Source organism: Typopeltis vanoorti, chromosome 19 (genome assembly GCF_054136105.1).
Source record: "Typopeltis vanoorti isolate ZY-2024b chromosome 19, IOZ_Tvanoo_1.0, whole genome shotgun sequence".
NCBI lineage: Eukaryota > Metazoa > Arthropoda > Arachnida > Uropygi > Thelyphonidae > Typopeltis > Typopeltis vanoorti.
The window spans coordinates 67,353,065-67,380,805 of NC_143567.1; the positions used below are offsets into that span (position 1 = coordinate 67,353,065).

Sequence of the window (27,741 nt, forward strand, 5' to 3'; positions counted from 1 at the left end):
AAACATTTATATCTCCTCTCTCACACACTTGTATGCTCGTGCTATTTATTTTGCATGCGTTAGTGAAATGTATTCAGGCAATTTATGGGATATTTCACTGATGTTTCAGAAGGTATTATCCCATCTTTCACCATTTCGATGTTGCTCCATGTCCTATAGGGGTAACTCTTGCTAATGCACCTTCTTTTGTAGTGTAAACAGAAAGTTTAAACATAGGTGCGTGCCAAATACGTGTAAGTTGTGTTTAAAATATCTGCTCATTTTATTTTTAACTTGTAAAGCAACTAATTAACTGTTCTTTCTTAGCAGTATCTCTGTCCCATTACTTTAAACTCCGTGTTCGTTTGTATTTCCATGGCATATTTAATTAATACTGTAAGTAAGGAAATCTTTGTACAAAGAGTAAAGCAATAAATAACACACTATGTAACGGTAAGAATTCCAGAGAGCTTACAAACGAGAAGAAAGAAGAAAAAATTATTATTTTAGTATAATTTTTGGCACTTTTGCTAAATGTGTTTAGACTCGCTGGAAGATTAAGTAGTCACGCAGATAATACGGGTACTTAATTAAAACATGTCGACTGCTTTTTCTTTTTCATTTAAATCTTTTTAGCTGGTTAGTCAGCTGAAAGAGCATCACATATTCAAAAGAATAATAATAGTAGTAATCAAAACTCGAAGATTTTTTCAGAAATGATTTTTATATAAAGAATTTAGATTATAAATATTCATTAGTTCCTGTCGCACTACTTAATACTGTATAACTGCTCCTATCTTCATTTACCTATTAGACCGAAAGGTCCGATAAATGGACATTTTTTTATCAGGGTTAAGGTACATTTATAAAACTTTTGGTTGCTATAAGGTAATTAATATCTCCCATATTCTGCCAATGCTTATTTGTGGCTGGAATTCGAACCTAGTCTTTTCAAAAGGTGCCATCGCTGTTAGTGTGTTACGAATGCGAAGTTAATATTTATTAATTGGATTTTAATAAAAATGATTAAAACGAGATGTCACTAAATGATGATAAAACTTTTCAAAATGAATTAATTATAGACATTTTTCAAACTGTTATCTCAGACTAGAAGAATGCAAATATAAAAAGCAAATTATATGCGCTATTGTTCATCTGTTAAAAATGTACTATCAAAATAATTTACTGTATGTTACTCATCAAAAGATGGCCGTTATAAGTTTATATCTTTAAAATCAATTTTAATAATCGTATATCTTCGTAATATTATTCTGCTAGATAAACAACCATTCTGTAAGTTTGATGTCGTAGGAGATATAGAAGAAAAATATAGACAATGCTCAAACGCACAGAATTTCGCTTCTTTACTAGATGATTCATTTAATATATTCATTCAAATATGAGGATCTTGTCATGCTCGCGATACTACCGCAAAGAACTTAAAGAATTCAGGAATTAACCTAGAAAACATATCCAATAATTCCAGAGATTTTTATTTCGTTACCATGGTAACAAAGTATTCCCGAATGGCTGCCAACTTTTCCGAGTAGAACTTCACTACAGTTAATTTTAGAAACTTAGCGCTCAAGTATCAGTGACGTATAAGAGTAAGAAATTACAAACCTGCTACAAACAAATGTAGGATCAGACTTTTAAAGAAATAAGACGGATATATGATGAAAGGCTAGTTTATTAGAAAACCTGTTTGGTTCTACAGCTTCGTCCTCCGCATTAACCGTTTAATCCGTTTAATTAATTAAACTGACACATTCTGCGAACATTTGTAAATGTGCGGGGTTTTTCATGTTAAGTACATGTCGTAAGGTGACCTTCAATAAAGCTATCTTAAGTGATACTAAAAAATAAAAAAACGAAATAAGTTGATGGTCGTGCGCATGTATCTTGGCCCAGTTTAATTGTTGTTTGGGAGCGCGGTTTCAATGTCAAGAGATTAACACTTGAAGGTCTGTTTGTGAATCTCGTTTTCCTATTGTACACAGTAACATGATTCAATATATGTTTGTGGGGAATATAATTGTTTGTCTTTTCGTGTTCTTGTGGACCCTACACAGTAAAATCAAGCATAAGGAAATCGAATCCCGTGGAAAAAGGAGGAGATCATCAACGTTAACCTCTCAAAACAATAACGTTACTGACCAAAAGAACATATTTTCTTCCGACGAACTCCGAAACGATTCCGAGAAACAACGAACATGCTTCGAAAAAGATATTTTAGCTTCAGAGCAGGAAAATTCAGACGGCAAGGTAGGGTATTCTATATAAATGGAGCCTCCCAGACCCGGAATCCTTAGTTAGAGGCCCTATAAATTAAATGGCATAAAATTCCGAAAGTGTCCTTTCGAAGATCATTTGATTATTTGCACAAGTGGAAAAAAAAAATCTAAAGGAAAGCTCCCTCCCTGTATGAAAGCATGAATGAATTTAGTTTCCTGCATGAATCCAATTAGCGTATGTGGAGCTGGAAACGATCAACGCATGCTTTAACTGAATTTTGATATCAACGGGCTCTCTCTCTCACACACACACACACTGCTCGTTTTTGTAGCAAGAGGTCGAATGAAATAGAAAGCAAGGTGTGGGTGGAGTTGTCGAGTCATAAGAACACATCAGTGGATTGAGTTTCCGAAGCACACGTGGCTCCAAGAAAAAAATGAGGGCTGTCAAAAGAATTGCTGAATAAACACTTTTTTGGTGATTGACGTGGGCGGGCGGGTGTAAGGTGCACACACGTGAGCCAACTGCATTTTAAATCTATGACTGTTCACATTACGATAATACTCAGTTTAATAAACTTAGTGAACGTAATTATGTTCGCTCGAGCATTTTCACAAACACGGTCATGAGACACTGGGCGAATTATTATCAGCGACAGAACGTCAATACTCTGCCACTAATTGTTCTCATTTACTATGCCTATATAACAGAACTTGAGGAAATGTTTCACTGTGGCGTATTTTAATCTATTTTATTAACAATATTTTATTAATAGGGAAAGCATAGGGAATGCATTTTTCCCTTTCAACCCAATATCCCAGATTGGTTAGTATAATAACCCACATTAAATGTTCTGAATTAATTTCACATGCATGTTATAAATGGCCACACACACACACACACACACACACACACACACACTTATAACAGTCCCTTCTCTGAATGAATTCTACTTTTGATAAAATTCAATCGATTTTAAATATATATATATATATATATATATATATATATATATATATATATATATATATATATATATATATATATTAAAACATAGAAATTTTAAAAACATCGAATAAAAACTTCAAAATGCGAATACTGTTTGGATAGTAATAACTGAGCTTCACTTCACTTCACAAGCAACGGATGACATTTCTTGAAATCAGCCCATAATAGATTATATGGATACAGAGCACAGAAGCAGCTATAGCTAGGAATCATTATTTATTTTTGTGAGGGGGGACAGGAGCGCCACGACATAGTGTATCCTGGAATTTGTTTATGGAGAGCTGGACATTATATTTGTAATACGGATATTTTTGCTGCTCAGGTATCAAAAAAAAGTGTCACTTTTTGATATTTTAAAGATTTAATGGAGTAAATTAGTATCCTCAATTCTCCCTTCGCTTGGATAGTAACACATTAGGAAATTTTCACTAAGTGGGGGTTAGCTTCGTTTTATACAACTTTTTGATAAAAAATTAACGAAATGAAATCTTCAATTATGAAATTCTTTCTTAATAGGATTCCAAACATCTTTACTGTGATATTCTATAAATCGATGAGATATTCAGCGAATATGGTTTTAAACCATCTTCTTCTTCTATGGTTCTTAAAGGGCCCTTAAGAGCCCATAACAGTTCAGAGTATCTCTGGATTTCAGGATAGCATGGTTAGCTCTATGCCTATAAATATGCACTATGTGTGGACTGCTTGTGTTCTCCTGGCCGATTTGCCTGCACGCGGGAGGATGAAATATCCGACTTTCGGGGAGAAAAAAAAACCTTCTACAGCCATATGAGATCGGCTAACTCACTTTCACGTGAAAAGTCCTCATAAAGATTCTTTGCATCCTATGAGATTCCAACCTGGGTTTTACCAACCGAAGGACAACATCGAAATTGACTGAATTAAGAGGCTCTGCGCAACCTACAAAAGTGAATGTATGAAAGCATTGGCAATAAGCTGGCAACTTTGATTTTATTTAAGTCTTTCTTCAATAAGACATCCATGAAGGAAAAACGGAATTTGTCCTATCATCATACAGTGAAGTCTATTTACAACATAATCCGATCGTATTTCCCAATCACGAAAGAAATTTTTATTTTTATTGTGAATACGAATGTTATCATTCGAAGTATAAAACTTTATTCTAGCTCGTTCACTATTCAATCAATAAATATAATGTATAATGAGAAGGAAGAAAAAACGGCTGAACTGTGCCGGAACTAAAACCTGCTGCAATCTGGCAGTCCTATATGCAGTAGGTGACAAATACATCACAGATCAAATAGTCACTTATTTAAAAACCATGCCCAAAGTGTATATGGTGGAGTCTAATTTTAAGAGCACTGCCAACACGCCTTCACTGATTTAGAAATACTTCTGACACGTAATCGCTGATTGTATTAAGTGCCACAGATGCTCTTTTGAATGTGGGAATACGCAGAGGCTCGTCATCGTGGTTCTAAATAAAATCCGTGATTCATGGTGTAAGTATATAATCAGATATTTTATTTCAGAAGTAAATAAAATTATATTAAACACGCAAACGTTCCGAAGAACAAATAATGTGCAAAACAACATAACTCAATAAATTATAGTTTTCTTGTACGGTTCACAAAAGCAAGCCTTTGTTTTTTTTAAACAAAGGAAGGTATTTAAAAACAACGGTCGAACCTAATTACAAATTAAAAATAAAATAACGTTTCTACTTTTTATTATTTTTTTCAAGATAAATGATGAACGCTTAGATTCTATTGAGTTCGCTACAATGTTGCAAATGACCCTGAACACTATAATAATACCACCATTCTCCAATTATGATTAGCAGCAATCCGATTACGTTGGAAAAAAATTTCCCATGAACAACAACCAACCACAGGTGTTCAAGGAGACGCAGGAGCAATAAATCTCTCTAGTGTTTACTTAGCCACAAAAATATATGTTAAGGGGTAAACGTTTACGTATCATGCTATTTTAGTTTCTCTGCTAGTATACACCTGGTAGAAAGTTTTGCTTTCAGAGAAATAAATATCCGGAAATTTTACCTTTTCTAAAACTCGAAAGGCACAGCAGGTGTTATCAGGACCGCTATGAAGATCGAAATGTATAAAATGATCATAAACCATTAGGCTATTTAATGACAAGACATAAATGTCTTATCATGAAGAATACTTTTCAGCATCCTTTTACGTCATAGACAGAAGGTCAAGTATGTAAGGATGAATAGCAATGTGTTGAATGCTGTTCTTCTCTAAATAATGTGACACACTTGTCTCGAGGCAATGCATTCATCTGATGAATGCCAGGTGATAACATAACAGCCTGCTTGCGGCTAATATAAATAACATAAAACCACGGCATTCATCCAAAATACCAAACCTCTTTCATTCTAAGTGCATTTAAGAGTTTTAAAGTTAAACATTAACTTTAAAAAAATCAATTTTTCGAAATTTGTCAATTTTGGAAAATATCCACAATTTTCAATACTATCACCTAAGGCTCTGAGGGCAGTATATCATGTATGTTAATTATATGTATTCTTCTGGCAATTCTATTTGCGGGATGAAAACGTCTAGTTTCCGGGAGGAAAATCAGGAAACTAGGGCTTCCTGATTTTGTATGAGCTTCCCTGTATGAGACCCGACAAACTCAGTTAAATAGTACTTCAACGTCTTTTCCACCAAAGGATATCGTCAATGATGACAGCATGCGACAAATACAAATAGACTCCAAGAAATTTATTCCATATTTCTTGAAGAAATATGATTTTCCCATATTAGACAACTGTCCCACATTATTAGACAACTGTCACCTTTCCATCATTTAAACTCTCGTCGTGAAGTTTGAACAAATTAATAAACATATTTTTGCATTATTACCATTGTTACTAAGCACGTATGAACGTTTGCAGATGGTTAACTGATCATACTTGGATGATGGGGGTCCTTTCGGACTTTCTGAGCAAAACATTGCCAGATTCTGTAAATAACACTGAGAACCATCTACTGAGGTTGCATGTGGTAAGCAACAATTCATACAAGGTACATAAATAGTCACGCTTTTTTGAATAGTTTTATGAAATCTAAATCATATTTCCCCGAACATATTTTTGATATTTTAAGAAAAACGAGACGTTTTGAAAGCAGATAGAACTTATAGTTAATAACTCATTTTCGTAGAAAAATTCAACAGTTTTGGAGGGAAAACAGCGATTAAAGGAAATTGTAGAGACTAGTCGATAACTCCTTGATAAAAAGCAAAAAAAAAAAAAAGACAAAGAAAGAGAAAATTTATATGCTATTCTTTTCCTACGATGCTATCATTAGCAAAGTATTGTACCCACTGTACCTCAAATAGGCAACTAAAAACAACAGAACAAAAAATAAACATCGCAAGCAAAACAAGACTAAGATAAAGTGAATTTAAACATGCCACTTGCATTCCTTACTGCGTTTGGATGCACGGATGATTGGATGCGCCTATGTTATATGGCGATCGTAAGTTTCGATTTACGATCACCATATACAAATAGATTAGCTCGCAAGTCAAATATCCGACACTGATAGAAAAAATAAAACATAATCTGATAAAAAAAATACAGCAATGCATGAAACTTCGAAGTAAATACTCCGGTTTTATAATAAAGTCAACAGAATCGAAACACTTCAGTCTAAGCATTCGTAGTATTGTTAAAACATTAGCAACACCAGTTGGGAAAGTGCTTGTTCAGAGCATATTGATTTTCGACATAAGGACTGTAGCTAAGTTTTCCGTTATCTTGTTAAGTAAGATCCTTCTCTGTCTCTCTCTCTCTCTCTCTCTCTCTCTCTCTCTCTACAGAATTCGCTTCCTTATCCCGCCTTTTAGTTATTTATTTGGTTACAAAATGAGCACAAAACGCGATCACGTCACATTTTCCTGATTTTCTTTTAACTGGCTGTATGCCTGTTATCCGATCCTAATCCACCATTATTGTTATCTGTGTCAAGGAACAACAAATTTAGCTTACCCTTCTCTACTCTCGCTAACTTTCACGCCCTGAATATATTCTCTAATCGCTCCTGCAAGTTTAAATAGGAAGAAAGTTCTATCCCAGAAAAGTAGATATCTCGTAAACAGCGGAAATTATATCGAGAATACTATATGTGCGTAATCCAAGGTTACAGCTTAATAAATTACCTTACTCGTGACGTAATCCTAATTAGCTCCAGAGAACACTTTAGATTTATGCACTCCTTTAACACGTGATCATGAGTTCTCTATTTAAAACATTTATTGATAACTGAATTTGGTTATGATTCGAGTTATTAAATAACAAGTACTAGTCTGCTTCCAAACTATAAGGTGCTGGAAAATGTATCTACAATTCGATTCCTGCGTTACAACATAACGCATAAGAATCATTGTTTTTCTCAACATCAAAAATTATTATTATTATTATCATTTGGTTGTGGAGGGAGAGACTGGTATCATGTTTGTTAATTACATGTATCCATTCTTCTGGCAAGTCTATTTTGTGGGATGAATAGCCAGCAGTATGGAATTTAAGACTTTGACCTTGCATATAAATATGAAAATCAAAGACTATTAACGAATACAGTAAATAATATCTAATTTATAAGAAAAATCGGGGTTGGATGTCGCGTTGTTCTTCCTGACATTTAAACTTCTTGTCGGATTCGATTCATGCAATGTAATATTACAAACAGGAAAATTCATTATTATATTTATCTGAGGTACGTTGACACACACACACACACACACACACACACACACACACACACACACACACACACACACACACACACACACACACACACACACACACACACACACACACACACACACACACATAAAAAAAAATAGAAAAACTAAACAGGAATTGTGAATCATTGCGGTGCCAAACCAACCTGCAGATCAGTTACGTTAATGCTTTGAAAGCTTTATTCTGTCAGCGATCAAGAGATCAAAGAGGCAGTTCATATGTAACTTGTATACCAGCTTTTATGGCCGAAGAAATATATTTGGTTGGGAAGCAAGCTACGTATGAACCGCCTTTTTGATCTCTTGATCGCTGACGGAATAAAGCTTTTAAAGGATTAACGTAACTGATCTGCAGGTTGGTTCGACACCGCAATGATTCACAATTCCTGTTTAGTTTTTCAATTTTTTTTATTTGTGTGTGTGTGTGTGTGTGTGTGTGTGTGTGTGTGTGTGTGTGTGTGTGTGTGTGTGTGTGTGTGTGTGTGTGTGTGTGTGTGTGTGTGTGTGTGTGTGTGTGTGTGTGTGTGTGTGTGTGTGCGTGCGTGCGTGCGTGCGTGTGTGTCAACGTACCTCAGATAAATATAATAATGAATTTTCCTGTTTGTAATATTACATTGCATGAATCGAACCCGACAAGAAGTTTGAATGTCAGGAAGAACAACGCGACATCCTACCCCGATTTTTCATATAAATTAGATATTATTTACTGTATTCGTTAATAGTCTTTGATTTTCATATTTATATGCAAGGTCAAAGTCTTAAATTCCATACTGCTGGCTATTCATCCCACAAAATAGACTTGCCAGAAGAATGAACACATGTAATTAACAAACATGATACCAGTCTCTCCCTCCACAACCAAATGATAATAATAATAATAATTTTTTTTCTGTTGAGAAAAACAATGATTTCTATTCGTTATGTTGAAAGAGAGAGAGAGAGAGAGAGAGAGAGAGAGAGAGAGAGAGAGAGAGAGAGAGAGAGAGAGAGAGAGAGCTCTAAATATACAGACTTCTGGTGTATTGAGAATCATCAATTTCTCATCCACCCAAGACGTGTTGAGTCATCTGATTAGGGGCTTTAGGGAATTTAATGCAGCTGACTTGCTATTCCTCGGCTACATCCCTCTAGAAGAAAGTATTTTATGTCATTAGACCTATGCATTCACGGGACCGGTTTACCTTTTTTGAGGGACGTAAAACCTGAGAAGAAAAAACCCTCTACCTCGGTATGAGACCGACTAACTCACCATTTGATTGAAAATACCTTCTGCCTATGACGTGAAAAAAATAAAGTTTTCTCACATCATAGACAGAATTCGAACCACGGCTTTTTCAACCAAATGGATCGTTTATATCGACTGAGCTACGGAGGCTCCTATTCGTAACCAGAGAAACTATACTGAGATATGTTACACGCTCATTTTTGTTTATTTGTTTAACGCTAATTTTAAAATACGTTGAAATACTTTCTGACTTAACCTCGTATATAATTTAAATATAAGGTTCCTCAAAAAAGAATCCTTAAAGATTTTTAATAGCTTTATATTTTTAATTTATATTTAATTTCATCGATCACTGAAATTTATTTTCATTATTTTATGTGACCTCTCACCCACGAAAGATTGTAAACGTATAGATGCGTTAATATAGTGGGTGAACGAATATTCTTTTATTATTTTAATTTTTTTAAAATATTTTTATTTATTTTTGCATAATTTGGAAACCCTACTCTAGAGTCCAAACATTTACCTTTTGTAAGCCATTTCAGGCATCCAATAAACAGAATGGTGGGGGGGGGGGGATAGTATGTTAACTGCTCTCCCAATCGGTCTGGGAAATCATGTCTCAATTAGCAATTATTAATTAATTTCAGTTTTAAATGAAAAAGTAGATGACATAATACAAGAAATTAAGAGAAGATATTTCACGCAAGCTGCATTAACTAATTTTAAGTGTTTTCAAATTTAAATTTAGTTGAAAATAGTTCATTGAAGAAACTACCTTTGAAGAAAAAAATACAAAATTAGCAATTTGAGGTAATCAAGGTTAGCATGCGTCTGGATCTGAGAAAAAAACGCATTCTATTTGAATGGCTTTCCGTTATAATAAAAATATCTTTTGCATTATGTCTGAATAACATTTAGTAACATCTGCAAATACAAAATGTGACTTTTATGATTCCTTGCCACAAGACTTCTGTAGAGGAACCGGCCTGTGAACGATTGCATCGGATGCTTATGAATGTGCAGAATGTATTGCATACTTCAAAAGATAGTTGCAATAAAAACATGTCAGTATCTAATACAGTATTCAGTTGGCAGAATATATAAACAATTATGACAAGATAAACGTTTCCGGTTTACTAGAAAAGATCTGAAGAAAAACACAAATATGATTTTTCTTCAGCCGTTGTTATATTTAGTTTGTATAAATGATTTCTATAATTCATAATGAAAAAGCGAAAAGTAAAAAATATAGTTTTTGAGGTTTAGTGATGGCTATGAAACGTAATTACTAAAATCTCGAAAATGACTAAAACTATAGTTTCTCTAGTTGTTTCGCAAAATATCTGAGCAGTTTATCCCATTTCCTGCAAGTTCGTTCTCTTTACGTAAGTATAAATGTACTAATTTGTTTAAAATACTTGTTTTGAATAAAGGAATCCTTCTAGGAAATATCCATTTCCCCTGTATCCGTGAGTGTCATGAAGTTTGGATAAAGAGGATGACACTCATGCCGCAATGTTCTTATTTCCTGTAGAAGATATCACTTCCTATTTCTTCACTGCCTTTTAAGGTTCCTCGTATACGACAGCTGAAAGCTTAGAACGAGGGAGTGGGCCAAAGTACGAGCCTTTTGCACTCCGTACGCTAGTTATTCTTGTCTATTCTCCTCATGCCGGAGACTTTGTACTTCAGCGCTCGCACGAGTTCGTCTGACCACGTGACACATCATGGCGGCATTCATGGGAGACTGCCTCCTCGGATGCGTAGGAGGTGGTGTGCTCGTTACGTCTCTTTGGGGTGGAAACTATGTGGGTCTGTTTTTCCCCACCCCCCACAACCAACGCTCCTATTATCCCACCCCTTCGCGAATAAGAAAATGGAAAATTCCGGAAGGGACCAGAGAAGGAAGCTTCAGTTAGAGCAAGTAGTTGTGATTTTGACTCGAGAGAGAGAGAGAGAAAGAGAACTCAGCTCATTCCTCTAGTCGCCCAACGCGGTGCCAGTTGCCTGTGGCTTACCTGTAGTGTCTGTGTGCCTTCCGTGAGCTTCTCCATCCGCCGAAATGTCCGAGTTTGAGGAAGTTAGGAAAGTTACAACCAAGAAGGTCAAGAAGAAGACCAGAGTGCAGGTTGAGGTGGAAACTGACGAAAGACAGCACGACTTTCCTGATGAACAGAAGAATGAGGTATAGCTCAACTTCTTTTACCTACTTTCCCAAATTTCCTCCACTGATGTTTTAACCTATTAAGCTTCAAGCTAATTATTATATGCATTATCTATGAAGTTAATCCAAACACTATGTTCTGATGAAACTGCATCTTACACTGGAAACACGAGTGGAATATCCGTAATAGCTTGTCACAGACTTGAATAAGATTCTGATCACTTTATTGTTGATCAGGCAATGTGAAAGAGACCAGTCTGGCTCATAGAATCCCATAAGCAAACTTGGGTTCCACCAAGTCTGTCAATGGATATTTTATTGCTGTCAATCATAAATATATTAACAAAAAATATTCGAAATTAGATATTGTCATGGGTCGACTAGAGAATTTTTTTTACCAAGAATTCCTGAATCTCACAAAAAACTTCACAACTTTCTCAATGAATATTTCCTAATCCATGCAGGGAATTCTGCATGCAGTGCGCTGGTTTTCTCATGTTTTTATTTAGCTAAGACGTTCCTACAAATCATCATCTCATTTCATATACGAAGTACCTGCAGTTATTTTTCGTTTCGCAATTTTGTTTTAAATATAATGCATGAAAAATGTTGTCTTTCTAAAACTGACAATCATTTTAAAATACATTTCTGCAATGAAAAAACTATTGTGAAATATCTACCGGTCGTTTAATAATAAATTTTAAATGGTCTTAAATTTTAAGTAAATTTAAGAACATTTCGTAAATTGAGTTTTTTGTTTTTAATTTAATCAATTTAGTTATAAAGCTGATGGTATCCTGCTTTTAAATTATCTTAATCACCTTGGTTGGCTTCCTTGAGATATTAGTGAATTTTTTTCGAGGACTTCGTTCCTAAAATTCAGTTCAATTTATTCCTTAATCAAACCACACACTGTTCGTTTAATTTATTTTGATGACTTTTTCTAAAACTTCTTTTTAAAGTTGAGACAAATACGATGTATAGCTCTTTGATTAAAGGGCAAAAAAAATTCTCTTCAGGTCCACTTCAATAAAAATCTTCTTTCAAATCAAAGCATTTTTAAAAAATTAAGTAAAATATCTTGATTTAAGAGAGAGAGAGAGAGAGAGAGGAGAGAGAGAGAGAGAGAGAGAGAGATGCTTATATTGTTTATAATGAGATACAGATTATTTCAATTCATAAGTATGGTTTAAATAATTTTAGCAAGTAACTGACAGATCAATTATTTCTTAAAATCATCAGTAATTAAAGTTTTAGCCGTCCACTGACTCAGTTGCCATTAATTAAGAGCATTATACTTATTCTGAATCTTTCTATCAAACATTTCTATGCTCAGCGTTTTCTTGGACCACATATCTCCATTGTCTAATGTATTGTTCTCCTCTACTACTGGTTTTCCCTTTTCAGTCATTTCCGACCGTGGGTGACTTTTGTAGGCATTGCCCACGAAGTATTCCTAGTGAGATTTTTTTACAAGGTAGTTCACCATTGCTTTCCTCAACTCCCCCCAGTTTTATCCAGGCTCGGGAGAGGCATATGGCTGGGACGTATTCATGACTGTAATCCATATGTGTTCATGGAGTCGGTTTGCCTAGTCTGGGAGTCGAAAAACTCGAGTTCCTGGTGAAAAAAATCCCCTACCTCCGTATGAGACCGGCTAACTCACCTATAGTAAAAGGAGACCAGATAAAGGTTCCTGACGTCATTGACGGGAATCGAATCCAGGTCTTTCTGACCGAAGGGCTTCATCTATACTGACTGAGCTACGAAGGCTCGTCTTTCTCTTCAATTTAATTATATCTTTATTTTGAAGGAAAAGCCTTAAACGGTTTCAGTTGACAATTTTAAAATGCCTTTAGCCAAGCATTAAATATCCACATTTCTTAACCAAGAAAAGTTATTTTATCTTGACTAAATAGTTAATATCATTTTCTGCCATCACTTAAATTCAGCCATCTTACTTTAGCAATCCTTTCAATTTCATTTGTATGAGTCTGTTGTTCTTTTCCCTTAAATGTTCTTTTCATATTCCTAAGTGGCACTTAAGTGTTACTAACTGTCCATAACCCTATACTCTGATGTGTCGTAATCGGAAGAACATTTTTGAATTTCAAAGAAATCTTAATGTAATCACTTCCTTTTGAGACGTTTTAAACCCTCTGTCTTAAGTAGTATACACTGCTTTGCTGAATAGATAGAATCGCTGTTCTAACACAAAGATGTGGATGCAAATCTCACAGCGGGATGAATGTTTGTGAGTGGTAGATGATTTGTCATGTCTGTGGTGAGGCCACCACCCTGATCACTGGACTCCTGAAGTGATTTTAAAATGCACCATGACTGGCTCATGGTTCTCGGATTATATAACCAAGTACTAATGTATATGTTTACTACCCTTCACAAGGAAAAACTGCCATAAATGCCATGGAAATAACAGTTGACGAGAAATTATGTTATTCATGTTTTACCATAGAATAAGAAAATAATAAAAGTTTGCAAATGAAGTCTCACCAAGACTTTCAAGAAAATATGCTTTGCATTACAAGCACATATCAAATCTACTTGTGGGCGTAGTCAAACTGCACAAAATTACAATAATTTTGTGCAGTTTGATTTTGTGCAGTAATTCCTGCACAAAATGAAGTTCATTTTGTGCAGGAATTATTTCTGTGCAGTGTCATAGGAGTATAATTTTCTTTGAGCGTCTATTTTCTCTTTCATTAACCCATATTCTGGAAATAACTTCCCTACTTGAACTCCCTCAATTGCTATTCTCGAATCATGTTATTAATGAAAACGAAATATTACTCAATTGTGTTTTATACAGTGATATTTAGTTAATTAATGGCATGAAATAAAAACGGATCAGTAAAAATCTTGAAAGTTCACAATATTTCCTTTTCGCTAGTAAAAAAAAAAAAATAATAATCTAAAAAATTTCATTAGGAATTGTCTTCTTTTAGATACTCCACTGAAACACGAGCCTGTTTCGTCAAATATGAAACACGCTCGTGTCATCTACAGAATGTTCTTTGTTACGAAAGAAACCAACCAACAATTAGCTTATCACGTCAAGTAACGTTGCTTCATAGAAATCTAATTAATGTTCTGATTAGGGAAAAAGTTAATACTACCTGTACAGTTTGCAGAGTTTGCAGCTTAAAAGGATAGTAAATTTGTATTATTCGTAATACAAGACTATTCGAACTGTAAAGTCATCGGAATAATAAGCGTTTTCTCACTTCAGCTACTGAAACGAGGAAAATAATCAAATTACGTTTCAGGATATTTTTTGTTCTTGTAGAGAAATTTAAGTAGACAAAAACACTAAACAATTGAAAGCTAACTTAAGTGGAAAAGAGAAAATATATAGCAAGCTCAAGCTGAATAGTAGTGTTAACAGATCAGTCTTCTTCTGAACGAACCTGAATCATGCGATTAGTGTGTATGTGCAATACTGCGGGAACTATGTCTAGTGTCAAGTGTCATGCATTTTATTAGTTCTTTCATATGATGTGATGGTATAGAGAAATAACGTACTTAAAGAAATACCACAGGTACCACTTTTGCTTTAAATGCAGGCCACGTTCTCAGTGTTAGTAATCTACGAGTTTCTGTGCATTCAAAAACTAAGTAAAAAAAAAAAAAAACGAAAGCGACGAACAATCCACATGAAGCAATAAAAATGGAATTCTACTGTCAGTAGTCGTTAAACTAAATGGTTCACTCTGACAGAAAGCATATGCTTTGACCGTGTATGTGTGACGACCGCATGTCTACTTTTTTTTTTTACTTCAGTTAGTTAATAACATGACGCGAAGCAGTACTTGCTTCTACGAGATCGGAAAAAAAAAAACCTGTGTCGAATGTAAAAAGAAAAGGAAATTTAAAAAAAAAAAGAAGTGTTTCAAAATAAACCATAACGATGTATGCTAAAGTGAGTAAAATAAATAAAATGGTGTATTTAAACTAATCATATGCAACCGATAGCAGGTGTCGTTCCTTTGGCACATGAGGTTCATTTTTCCCCATTCATTTTCATACATCTGTCTGAATAGCCAGAGTCAAAAAATCAAATTAAGATGAAATTAACATTACGAAAAAAAAACATAATAGCAACCCTTAGAATGTACTTCTTTATTACATATATCAATAATTAAATGCACAGGAAACATAAGAAGATCGGAAGCGTATGTGTTGAAAATAATAAATATACTTTTTAATAAAATTTCTTGTATGTATTGAATTTTTATTGAAGTTCTTATTTACGATAAGAAATGGCTTCAATAATATTTAGTTATGCGTTAAAAGATTAAAATTATTTAAAAAGTGAAACGATACCTATATAGGCTTGGTGAAGGCAGGGCGCGGGATCCGGTGACAAATTCAGATCAACGGCTGGCTATGGCGGCCATAGCCTTCCCATTATATGCTATTGGCAAAAAAGAACATCAATAATTTGCATATGATTAAGAGATTATTCTATTTAAACAAGCTGAACTACATCTGCAACGATACCTGTCTCGGACATACTGTAGATTTTTCGTTTTCAGCCATTAAAATCAGAACTAAATAATGACAAACAGTTTGGATGATCTCTCACGTAATTAACCGAAAGAATACAGCTGGAAATGTCAATGTGCAATTTACAAACAGGAATCCATTTATTATTATTATTATTATTTATTACATACCTTCAAGAAGTCTAATGACTCATCGATGGAGGACAATCCACTCCCTGCAAACCATTGCCTCCACTACTTAATCCTCTATCCACACACACTACGCCACAATCCATCACCACTCACAACGCATGTATTCCCACTTATAGTATTTTTTGTCAGCACATTACGTGTGTAGTTGGGCCAATTTTCCTGTATGTGGGAGGAAAAAAGTCTGTCACTCCCGTATGAGATCGGCTAATTCTTTGTATTTTATTATTATACAGTTTTGAATTTGCAGTAATAAGATGTGTCAAATAAATAACATCAAATTGTATCCAGAAATCTTGTAGTTAATTCTAAACAAGATTAATTAGTCATTGATGTCATGCGATTGCTGCACACGACTTACAAAAAATGCGTAGTACAATGATTTTCATTTTTTAATAAATGTTTTTTTTTCTGACACATATTATAATTAACAATATTAACAGATCAAAACAAATGATATTCGCTACATGCGAATTTATTAGTAGATATTATAGCGTCCTCGATAAAAACTGATAGTCGATTCACTGCTACACCCTGCCATTTGCATACCCAATACCTTTGGGGCCCACGGATTAACCAATTAAATATTTTAAAAATATAATCTGCGTCCAAACAAACTAGCTTCGTCATTTGCAATTTTAAAATTATGTCTCATGGCATGAAATATTATTTTAAAAACATTATCAACAAAAATATTTTAAAAAAAAGATTATATTAAATTGACGACTCTGTCTTTGGCTTCAGCCATTCAACATAATTTCTTTTTTTTTTTTTAATCAAACCGTACATATACCAGAGCATGTCTTAGCTAGTAATGATTAAAAAAAAACCAAACAATTACATAAAGTTCATATGTTGTGATGTACGGACACTTCATAGACAGAAAATCTAAGTATATGATTGATTATAATAGTAATACAGATTGCTGTTAGCAGCTCGTTATATAAAAGAAAAAGTGGTTTATATTCGGGTATAAACCATTTTCTCTTTTATATATACATCAGGGTATATTTTCCTAAGAAAAAACCCAAATTTAAGCCTTTCCAAACACTAATAATTAGTAATACGAATTTATTTTTGGAGTAAGCATTTTATGAAACATATATTTCCTGATCCAGTCAGGAGAGTTGAGATAAATGCAAAACTATTCTGAAATCAGTGCTTCACAAAAGTAAAAATCAACTCTTTATAAAAGTATCGACGTTCGCTATGCAAACAAAATTATTGCAATGTATTTAATTTCATTTTAAGGACATGCTATTTTTAATCAAACTATGCCTTTATAAAAAATGTTTAATAATAGATCATAAAAATCAAAATAAGAAAAACAGAAAAGAAAAATAAATTAAAAAAAATAGTTTTAACCCATATTTGAGCTGATCTCGATAAGTATATAAGTTCATCGGACGCATGGCTATAGAAAATGGAAAACTTGATAGTATGCGTAAAATGAAACTGAAAACAACGTGAAAATTCATAAAAAATATACAATGCCTCACTAGAAAGGTTGCGGCAATATATGTAGTTTTAATTTTGTTTCGGTAGCGACTGTCATCCGTCCTCGTAATTATGCAATCAACTATATCTACCTTTGTCAAATTATATCTCTTTTATTTTATATTTTAATTTTCTTTATTTTATCTCTTATATTTTCAGTTTCTATTCTACTCTATGTTTTCACGATATCCGTATACTTCAATAACAATAAAGTTTTCTAAAATTAAAATCAAGATCATTATTCAACCAAATGAAAACTGCCTTCAGTCTGTTTTAAAAATATTGTATATTAGGCAGATCTTCTTCCGCTGAATAGGAAGAGTCTTCCCATTCAGTGTCCTTCATCACTCATCAACTCCTGGCCACTGATTATATGACAGAGTTATTTTTTTTATAAAAAGCATCTTTTTATTCATCAATATATTTTTTTTTACCTGAGAAGAAAAATATATAATTATTCGGCAGGATAGCGATTTATATTTTTGTATTCATGTATGAGCAGGAGCAAAAGCAGATGTGATTAAAGAGGTCTAATTTTTTGCTTGTTAGCGTTGTTATTCTTTGTACTGAGGAGAAAAATAAATATGATTAGGAAGAGACACGTCTATTTATATTTTCGTAGTAATTTAAAGAGAAACATACGTAATTAAATAGTTTAAAATTTAGCCAACAGATGGAGACAGCTATCTATTCGGCTTCTGATCTATCGCTCTCAGAGCTTCATATAGAGACTGATATTCGTTCTTGAGTTTTATTTCCTCCCCTGTTTTTTTTTTGGGGGGGGGGGATAAACGTGCTTTACTGGAATCAGAAAAAAACAACAACATTAAACTAGTGTCATCCAAAACGCAATAGTAGTGAACTTGTGTTTTAAATGGCAAATCTACTGTACCTCACCACTTCACAAAATTTCAACAACTTTTCAAAAAAAAAAAATAAAAAAAAAATTGGTAATTCGACAATTATCCTTTTTTAATTTTCATTTTCGTTAACTTCATTACAATTCTACGCACTATCTTAAATAGGATGAGGGGGGGGGATATCTCTCTTTAAAGCGAATAAAAATTAGGAAGCTACATCATGCTGGTTATCTCTTATCAAAATAATGGTAACACCATATCGCTGCGTCACAAGAAAACTGTTAACAGGATAAGTAGAAAAAAGGAAGCTATTATTATCAATTTTGATAAATTTGCATTTTAAATACTGTGTATGAGCAATAAACGTATTAATTAGCATAAAATAAATATAAAAAAATATCATTGTATTAACTTCGAATAAAGATAATTTACGCTGTAACTGCTATCGGTTATTACTTTATGCAGCCAGTCATTATAGTGACCTCTGGTGACTGGTGTGTGACTCACATGATTATTATTATTATTATTATTTAGGAATAGCAATTATGAATTACTAAAATATATCTAATCCATTTCTTTCTTTCTTTTTTGTACAGCTTATCTTCTCTGGCGAATATACGAAAGCCATGTCCAAAGACTGGCATTCCGGTCATTTCTGTTGCTGGCAGTGTGACGAATCCCTGACGGGTCAGCGTTATGTGCTGCGGGATGAACATCCTTACTGTGTCCGGTGCTACGAACAGGTTTTTGCCAACTCGTGCGAGGAGTGTAGCAAGCTTATAGGGATCGATTCCAAGGTAAAATGAATAAATAAATAAAAATAATCCACGTCATACAGGGCGGCCCATAAGTCACGAAGGAGTTTAAAACATTTAACAGCTTTGTTATTTATTAATTATTTTTATTCTTTTTTTTGTTATAATGAAATACAGAAACCTGGAGATTTTTTATTAGTTATGGAATACCACATCACGTTAGTGCCTTCCGTTTTCGGCTTCAGAAATACGGGTCCTTTCTACGGCATGTTCCACAACAGCTGTTAATGTTTCTGACTGCATCGCGCTAATTTCTGCACGAATGTTCTCCTTCAGCTGATGGATTGTCTGGGACTGGTCCACACACACTTTTTCCTTCAGGTAACTTCATGGTAAGAAGTCGGGAAGCATTATATCTGGAGAACATGATGGCCAATTAATTGCAGATCTTCACGAAATTATTTGCATACCAAAATTGAGGAGTTCCTTTTTGACTCTAGATGTGTGGGCAGTGGCTCCATCTTGCTGAAACCGCATCTCCGGTCTGTCCTCTATCGCAGGGCATACAAAATTTTCAATCATGGTCTGATATCTCTCCCCCAATGATCGTCACTTTGTTACCGTTATCATCATGAAGAAAGAGAAAGAGGAAAACGTTGAATGTTTTCTCTGTCCTGATTGAAACGGGGTCTCCCGAATCGCAGCAAGTCACTTATGGAGCCGTCTTGCTATAAGCGTTCAATCAAGCAACGAATTTGTTTTCGAGGGAGTATTTCTGACATTACAATGGTGACGATTTTGCGTTAGAATAATCGGATGCTGATTTTCGAAATAAAATTGCTGCACGATTTTGGTTCATTATTGCGTAGCGAACTTTTCCTTAATTAATTTCACAAATATTCTTTAGAATACCTGAAAAAAAAATAACCAAAAAAGTTATTCATATTTAAAACTCCTACCTAATTTATGGGCTACCCTGTATAAGTTATTTTTAAGATGTCTTAATAATAGGCCATGCGAGTGATATTAAGAGTGATACAGTCTACAGCGCTTTAGGAACATTTTACCTGGTACAGACAGATATCAATGCTGCAAGCAAGTTGAGATGGAAAAGGAAAATTACCACTATAGCTTGGAGTATATATGGCTATTCGATATGTTGCATCGTCCTTGCATTTTTTAAATTATAATTGCAGGAACATTTGAATTTCATTCGCAGCCCGTAAAATATTTCTTTTCAAGATTACAATGGACCATTTTCTGGATGAACTAATATTGTAGCGAAATAAGTAGCATTCATTTCATCTTTGAAGATGGACAATTCAACTCCAAGGTAATATATTAAAACTCATAATACACTACTAGCTGCACTTCCACAACTATCCTACATGCTTTTCCTACACTATAAATAGTAAGATCGGTGAAGCGAATAATGAGATTTGGCCCACATCGGTTATCATTAATCTAAGAAAACAGTGACTCCTTGAGCCACACTATTTTCCTTGTCTAATCTCTTTCCTCATACTCTTGCTCATATTTATTTTCTTTTAATTTTCTGTAGTAAATTGAATCATAATTCCCGTCGACATTTTTCAGCTATCTGTTGTGCATCTTTTGAAATGTGCACATTGCACCAGTTGCCTACAGAGAGAGAGAGAGAGAGAGAGAGAGAAAGTGAAATTTCCCGTCTGCAGTTCCTTATTTGCCATTTTATAATTTTGTCAAATTTTTGTCACTTCACACTTCTTATGCTGGACTACAAGCTCTGAAAGCTGATAACACTCCCTCCAGTTTATTTCAAACTTTGCTTTTCCAAAAACAAATAACAAAAGACTATAAGGCAGCCAACACATTACGCTGTTTTTGGAACTTTGGCAACCCGACTAGATCCACTATCATATTTCAGTGGAATGCTTGACATACCTGCTTCGGAAGCTTTTGCTTTCATCCGGAAACTCATCCCAAAAACAGGAAAGGCAAGAAGAATAATAACATTAACAGATATAATAGACACTACCTTCATAGCCTTAATCGCTTCGGCTGTGTTTGTTACATGGAATAATATAATATTAACAGTGCTACAATGGATTCTGTTTTCCTTTACAATTTTCATAGCGGTTTGTAATCGAATATATAGTGGGTTAATAGTATTCAAAAACACACTAAAATAAAAGTTTTATTTATTTATTTGTTTTTTTTATATATAATTTATTTTTAATTATATATTATTATGACTTATTATATATATTTTAAATAAACGGGTAATAATAATAATAATAATAATAATAATAATAACATCCCATTATAAATCTAGAAGTGTGTAAACATTATAAAATTGCAATTATATCATTGAAGTCATCATCCTGCTTACTGGAGACCCGAAACGGTTTCAGATTTCTCGTTTGGTTTTCTAGAGGCGAATTTCTAATATAATTATTAGTCCACCTATGGTACTAATACTAATTTACTATAAGTTTCCAACCTTTCGTAGATGGTATTCACATTAAAAATAAGAAATAGGCCACATTTCATTCATGGTTAGCTTTTATAGAACTCTGTTCGGATCACTTCGCTCTGAGAATACCCTCGCTAACTTAAAGATTGTTTTTAATAAATCAATTTTATTTATTTATTAGTACACCATTTTTTTTATTTATTAATACACCATGGGAACAACAATTTGAATATAAAAATATAACTCGAAAAACAAATATTTAAGTAAACGGAGATTAAAAAAAAAACAGTGCTTAGATAAAAATAGATAAATAAATCATCTCATCTAGGAATTAATTACTTTGTTCACTAGGGAATCTATCCAGAGACAGATTTATGTTTCCTTTAAAAGGGCGTAAAAATTGTAAACCGTTGCTGGTAAGACATTTCAAGGAAAACATATGTCTAGAAATTTTCGACTTTCTCTCTCTCTCTCTCTCTCTCTCTCTCTCTCTTTGTATGTGTGTGTGTGTGATGCCGCAACTAGTGGAGTACTTGCGTGAAAGTGCGAGCTGTGAAAGCCAACCGGCAGCATCCTCTTCAAAGGACTATAAACAGTCAAGTTATGATCCTTAGAAATCCTTAAACATTTATTCAAGATTTTCTGTTATTAATGTGGAATTACTGGCCAGCAGGAAAAAATCGGTAACATCTGCTTCGAAATCGTAGGATAGGGCAATATTCGGATTACATTTTATTATCCGAACATCGCAATTGAATAATCATACTCGGCTTAACTCATCAGCAAAGGCTTGCTAGAAGTAGAGATATTCTGGAGTATATCACAGCCATCATTTCTCAACTTGTGGTCAGCGTACCCATGAGAAGGGACTGAGAGAGTAAATTAAGGGATCTTGAGTCGTTCAAAATTCCATGAAAGTAATAAAAAATATATATACTTTTATAAAAACTACATATTTATCCATGTTTACAAAACACACACGCGCATACACGTTTTTATAATGCTGCGCTGCTTATTTATCTAACACGTGTGAGGAATGAGAGAGAGAACACTGTTGGTGTCTTAATTATCCTGTTAGTTTCAAAAAGCTAGCTATTGCTCCAGGGTAGTAGCTCAGTATATCAAGAACGACGCAGTTTGTCTTGGATAGTTGACAAATGTGTCAAGTATGTTGTGTACTTTTCTCTGAGCTGACTACACCACGTGTGCCAACGAAAAGACTAGAACAGGAACAAAATAGAAAATACGCAGTAATACAGAGAACTTACAGTCATAAAAAAAAAGAAAGAAAGAAAAGTGAAAACAAGTGAATGCTAAATCATGAACATGCAAACCAAACATCGTAATATACTGAAATGGATTATGCAGTACGATGGATGATAGGCGACAAATAAAACGTGAGCCATATTTGGCGAAGCGACACAAGTTTTATACCTGCTTGGAAATGCAGCATTACCAGTTTTTGTTCAGTGTGAATTATTGATTGAAACAGGTTTCAGCTGGATGTCGTTTGCTGCTTACAAAAGAATGCAATGACTGTTGCGGAAATAATTAGAAAACAATAAAAAAACATGATCGGTTAAGATAAGCTAAATAAATCATACTAACAAGATTTTGTAGGCAATGAGACAACGCAACATCGAAGAAAGAGATTTATGTAAATTGCACGGTTAATTAGTCAGCAGGCTCAATTTTTGGAATTCAAAGGTATGAGATAGCAAAATGAAATGAGACGATTACAGAAAGTTACAAGGTATGAAAATAAGAATAACGATAATCAGACAACGAAAGAAAAAAAATGTGTTTCCCACCCAAGAAAGGTTATTAAATCTATAGTACATTTGTACCTTGATAGGCTAAGGATTTTTTTTGCTTTTTTTTGCCGAAAACCGCTCTATTCAAGCCACTTCAGGCCTCCAATAAGCGGGGAGGTGGGCTCATGCCGGGAGATGAAATTCATCTCAAACCAAAAATAAATATTCCAAACATTATGAGACTACATTAATAAAAACAGCATTTAGAAATAAAATAAAATAAAAATCATCCAGCATCTTTTCTTTTCCCAAAGCTGGGTAAGCAGCATTCTTTTCCCTAATTTTTAGAAATTGGACTAGCCCGTCTCAACCTTTGATTATTCCTAATTAATATTCATTGGATCTACTAGTGTGTTCTAATCAATTTTTGTTGTTGGGTTAAGAATTTTATTTACCAACGTCAAAAATTATGACGAACTGTGTAAATGTAAACAGCTAAAAGAAAAACAGGTTTCTCTAGTCAGCGAATTGCGTCACAAAAAGCTACTATAAGCTACAAGCACCACATTTAAAATTTATACCGGCATAATGTTGTCAGGATTCTTTGCTAATTAAGTGAATTTCAAAAATTGACTGAATATTACTCTTGAATTTTATTATAAACATTTATCACTTTATAATATTTAAATTAATGAAAAGGGTGAATTAAATTATCATTTCAAGAGAATAACTTCGGGGGAATACATACATACTATAATAATTTCCTTTGCTAATAATGTTTTCGAAAATCACACACCCGAGAATCGCAAAGAAAAGAGAAAATCAGTGTCATGTGTGGGAAAAGGTCAAGAGTGAAATAGTGTAATCTTTGGGGGACACTTCACGGGAAAGGCTATTCCATAGAACCGAGGTAAATGGAATGAAAGATGCACAGAAGTACCTAGTTGTTCAATGAATCCGCAATTTAACTATACTGAGCAGCCTACTACACGTGTTTCGTGTTACTGTAGAGTTAAAAATGACGGGAAGGATGGGTGCCAGTTCTGCCAAACAGTGTCCATGGCATTTTCTGTAAAGGGGACCGGACCACTGTAAGATAATAGCTGGAGAGAGAGAGAAAAGGGTTGTCATTTAGCCACTTACAGAGTCAGTGGCCGAAAGAACCTTGAGGAGAAGAATGCTCCGCATAACAAAACGGGATAGAATTAGAAATAATCGAATTAGAGAGATGATTGAAGTTGAGGATATTGTGAAGAATTGCAAAGCATGTACAAAAATGCACGAAAGATGAACAAATTTAAGCACTGAGTGGATACCAAGAGAAGAAAAGGTCTCCAAAGAACAAAATGAAGAAATGATCTATAAAAGTTTGTCGATGGATACTGGCAAAAGACAGAAAGAATTGGAAAGTTAAGAGGGAGGTCTACATCCAGCAGTAAGTGGCTGGATGGATGGAAATGTCGAGTGCAACTTTAGCACAGGTTTCTCGATACCTTTCTATGTTACATATGCAGAGATGGGTGGTGTAGACAAGATCTTCTATGGATCTTATATGACGGAATCCGCATTCATGGTCACTGATTGACTGACTGATTTTCCCTTTCAGTCGTTTCCGACATTAGGTGACTTTGTAGGCATTGCGCACAAAGTATTCCTGGCGAGAATTTTACAGGATAGTTCACCATTGCTCCCACCCCCCAAATTTTATCTGGGCTCAGGACCGGCGTATGGCTGGGACGTATTCATGACTGTAATCCATGTGTGTTTTTCGGAGCCGGTTTGCCTGTTCTGGGGACGAAAAACCCGAGTTTCCGGGTGAAAAAAAATCCTACCCCGTATGAGACCGGCTAACTCACCTTTAGTCGAAAGAGATCAGATAAAGGTTCCTCACGTCACTGATGGGAATCGAACCCAGGTCTTTCCCACCAAAGGGCTTCGTCTATATTGACTGAACTACGGAGGCTCTGGTCATTGATTAAATGACAGTTTTTAGGTGTTGAAGAAGTTGGCTACTGATAACCTTCTCTATTACTTTACACACAGCACTGATGTGAAAGGAATAGGTCATTAGTTTGATGGTCACTTGTCTCCTTTATTTTTGGAGAATTGTGTATGGTCTTGCTTTCATCTTCCATGCTGGATGGATGTCGGCTGAGTATAATATAGTGTATAGATGACAGAAGCAAATTTCTTGAGCAGTACAAATGGAGTGAAATACCTTAAATACAATACCAGAAGCCTTTTATCACTCGGGTTGTTCAGGGTTATTCTGATGATTTTCAGGTGGAAATTCACAGGAGGCATGTGGTGCAATGCTCCAGGTAAAGTAGGAAGTGATTTACGTTTGGTTATCTATGCAGGCGTTTGAGCAGCGGAATGATGCAGGAGGTCAGCTTTTTCTTTCAGTGATGTTGCAATATTGCCATCTGGGTAAGAGAGAGAGAGAGAGAGAGAGGCACAGATGGGTAGTAATTGCTCCAATAACTTTTACAAGGGTACAAAAGGCACGAGTTCTCATGAACAGGCGGCGAATTTTGCCTATCAACAAAATAATCATTAACGGGCAATGTAATTTAGAAACACTTTTTTTTTACTCTGTACATTATTTCGTGACAATAGACGTGACATAAAATAGTGCATTTTACAATATCCTAGTATATGATGGAAGGGAATGTAGTATTTATGTCAAACCCTTTGGAATGTAATATATCATGGAATATAATGTATGCTTTTTTCTTCTAGGACCTTTCTTATAAGGAAAAACACTGGCATGAGACCTGCTTCCTTTGTAACAAGTGCCGAGTATCCTTAGTGGACAAACCTTTCGGTTCAAAAGCTGAAAAAGTGTACTGCGCCGGTTGCTACGACGCATCCTTTGCTACACGGTGTGATGGCTGTGGAGAAGTATTCCGAGCAGGTCAGTTTATAAATATTTCAAATGGCTGTTATTTAAAAAAATAATCGAAAAAATATACCGTTTTCTAATACTATGAAATTTTAATATCTTGTACCATTTCTTCAGTTGCTCCACACTCTTCCATGTATTTCTCGGTCTACCTCTTCCCTTCCTCATTCAGATTCACAGTCCTCTTTATACTTTCAGCTGCTGAGCACAGTTCAACATGTCCAAACATCTTAACTTGTTTACCTCAATTTTTTCAACTAGCAACCATTTTATCAACCACTCCCAAACTACCTCTGCTAAATTCATTTCTAATTTTGTTGTTCCCTACATCCACCTTAACATTCTCATCTCTGCCATATTCATTCTTTGCTCATGTATTTTCTTTAGAGCCCAACATTTTGATCCATACAACATGGCAGGCCTCACAGCTGACTTATAGAACTTCCCCTTTAGACTAATCGGGACACGCTTGCCACACAAAACAGTGCTGGCTTGTCTCCACTTTAACCATCCCATGCTAATTCTACCAGTCATCTCTTCATCAATTTCACCATGTCTTTGTAACACTGAGCCTAAATATCTAAACTTTTATTTCCTCTCCAAAATATAGTTTTCGGTCATTACTGAAGCATTCTCTTCATCATTTCTTTCTCCACTAAAACAGCACTCCATATATTCTGCTTTTGTCCTACTCAATCTTAATCTGTTACATTCCAAGGCCTTCCTCCACTCTTCCAATCTAGAATTAGCCCTTCTCTTGTATGCGCGATCAAAACCACATCGTCTTCAAACATCATACACCTGTCTCCTCTCCCTGCACCAATTCAGTGAGATCATCAAATATCAATGGAAAGAAATATGGACTAAGGGCAGAGCCCTGGTGTAGCCCAACTTTCACTGAGAAATATTTAGTGTCACCACAGGAACTTCTTACAGATGTTACAGCCTCATTGTACATATTTTGAATGATGGAGATATAGTTAAATGGGACTGATTTTTGTTGGATTGCTTTCCAGAGCACTTCTCTTGGAATTCTATCGTATGATTTCTCAAGATCTATGAATATCGTGTGCAAGTCTTTTTATCTGGTTACTTCGTTTCTGTGAGTGATATCGACAGGTCAGTTGAAAAGCTGATTCTGTTCTGGAGATAATTATTTTATCTGTATACCAAAATATCGAATATAAACGAATATCATTTCTCTGTTTCGACTGCTTTTATTAATTGGAAAAGATCAAGAATTGTTAATTAATAGTAAATTTCTTTGAGTTACAATTTAAGGTATTCGAAATAGTGACAATATCATGTCTGGTTGCTTCATCGAATTCGTCTTTTTGCTGTAATGTTGATTGTACTGCGACTTAGTTGGCCAAGAATAGTATCTCCTACATAAAGACTTTGATTTACGCTATGACTTGAATATTTGTG

General features: G+C 34.6%; 1 protein-coding gene across 3 annotated transcripts in view; it reads left to right on the forward strand.

Moving 5' to 3' along the window:
* The window catches only part of LOC150096210 (four and a half LIM domains protein 2-like), a 64,560-nt gene that overhangs the window by 23,790 nt on the left and 13,029 nt on the right, over positions 1-27,741 (forward strand). The window contains exons 1-3 of one of the 3 annotated variants that reach the window (XM_090409506.1): positions 2,056-2,244; positions 19,041-19,241; positions 26,151-26,325. In XM_090409506.1, coding sequence (XP_090265632.1) covers positions 19,071-19,241; positions 26,151-26,325 — 346 coding nt within the window. In that variant the 5' untranslated portion in view covers positions 2,056-2,244; positions 19,041-19,070. Of the gene's footprint in view, positions 1-2,055; positions 2,245-11,124; positions 11,397-19,040; positions 19,242-26,150; positions 26,326-27,741 lie in introns of those variants that run through there. The other 2 variants (XM_090409507.1, XM_090409508.1) reach the window with 2 other exon arrangements.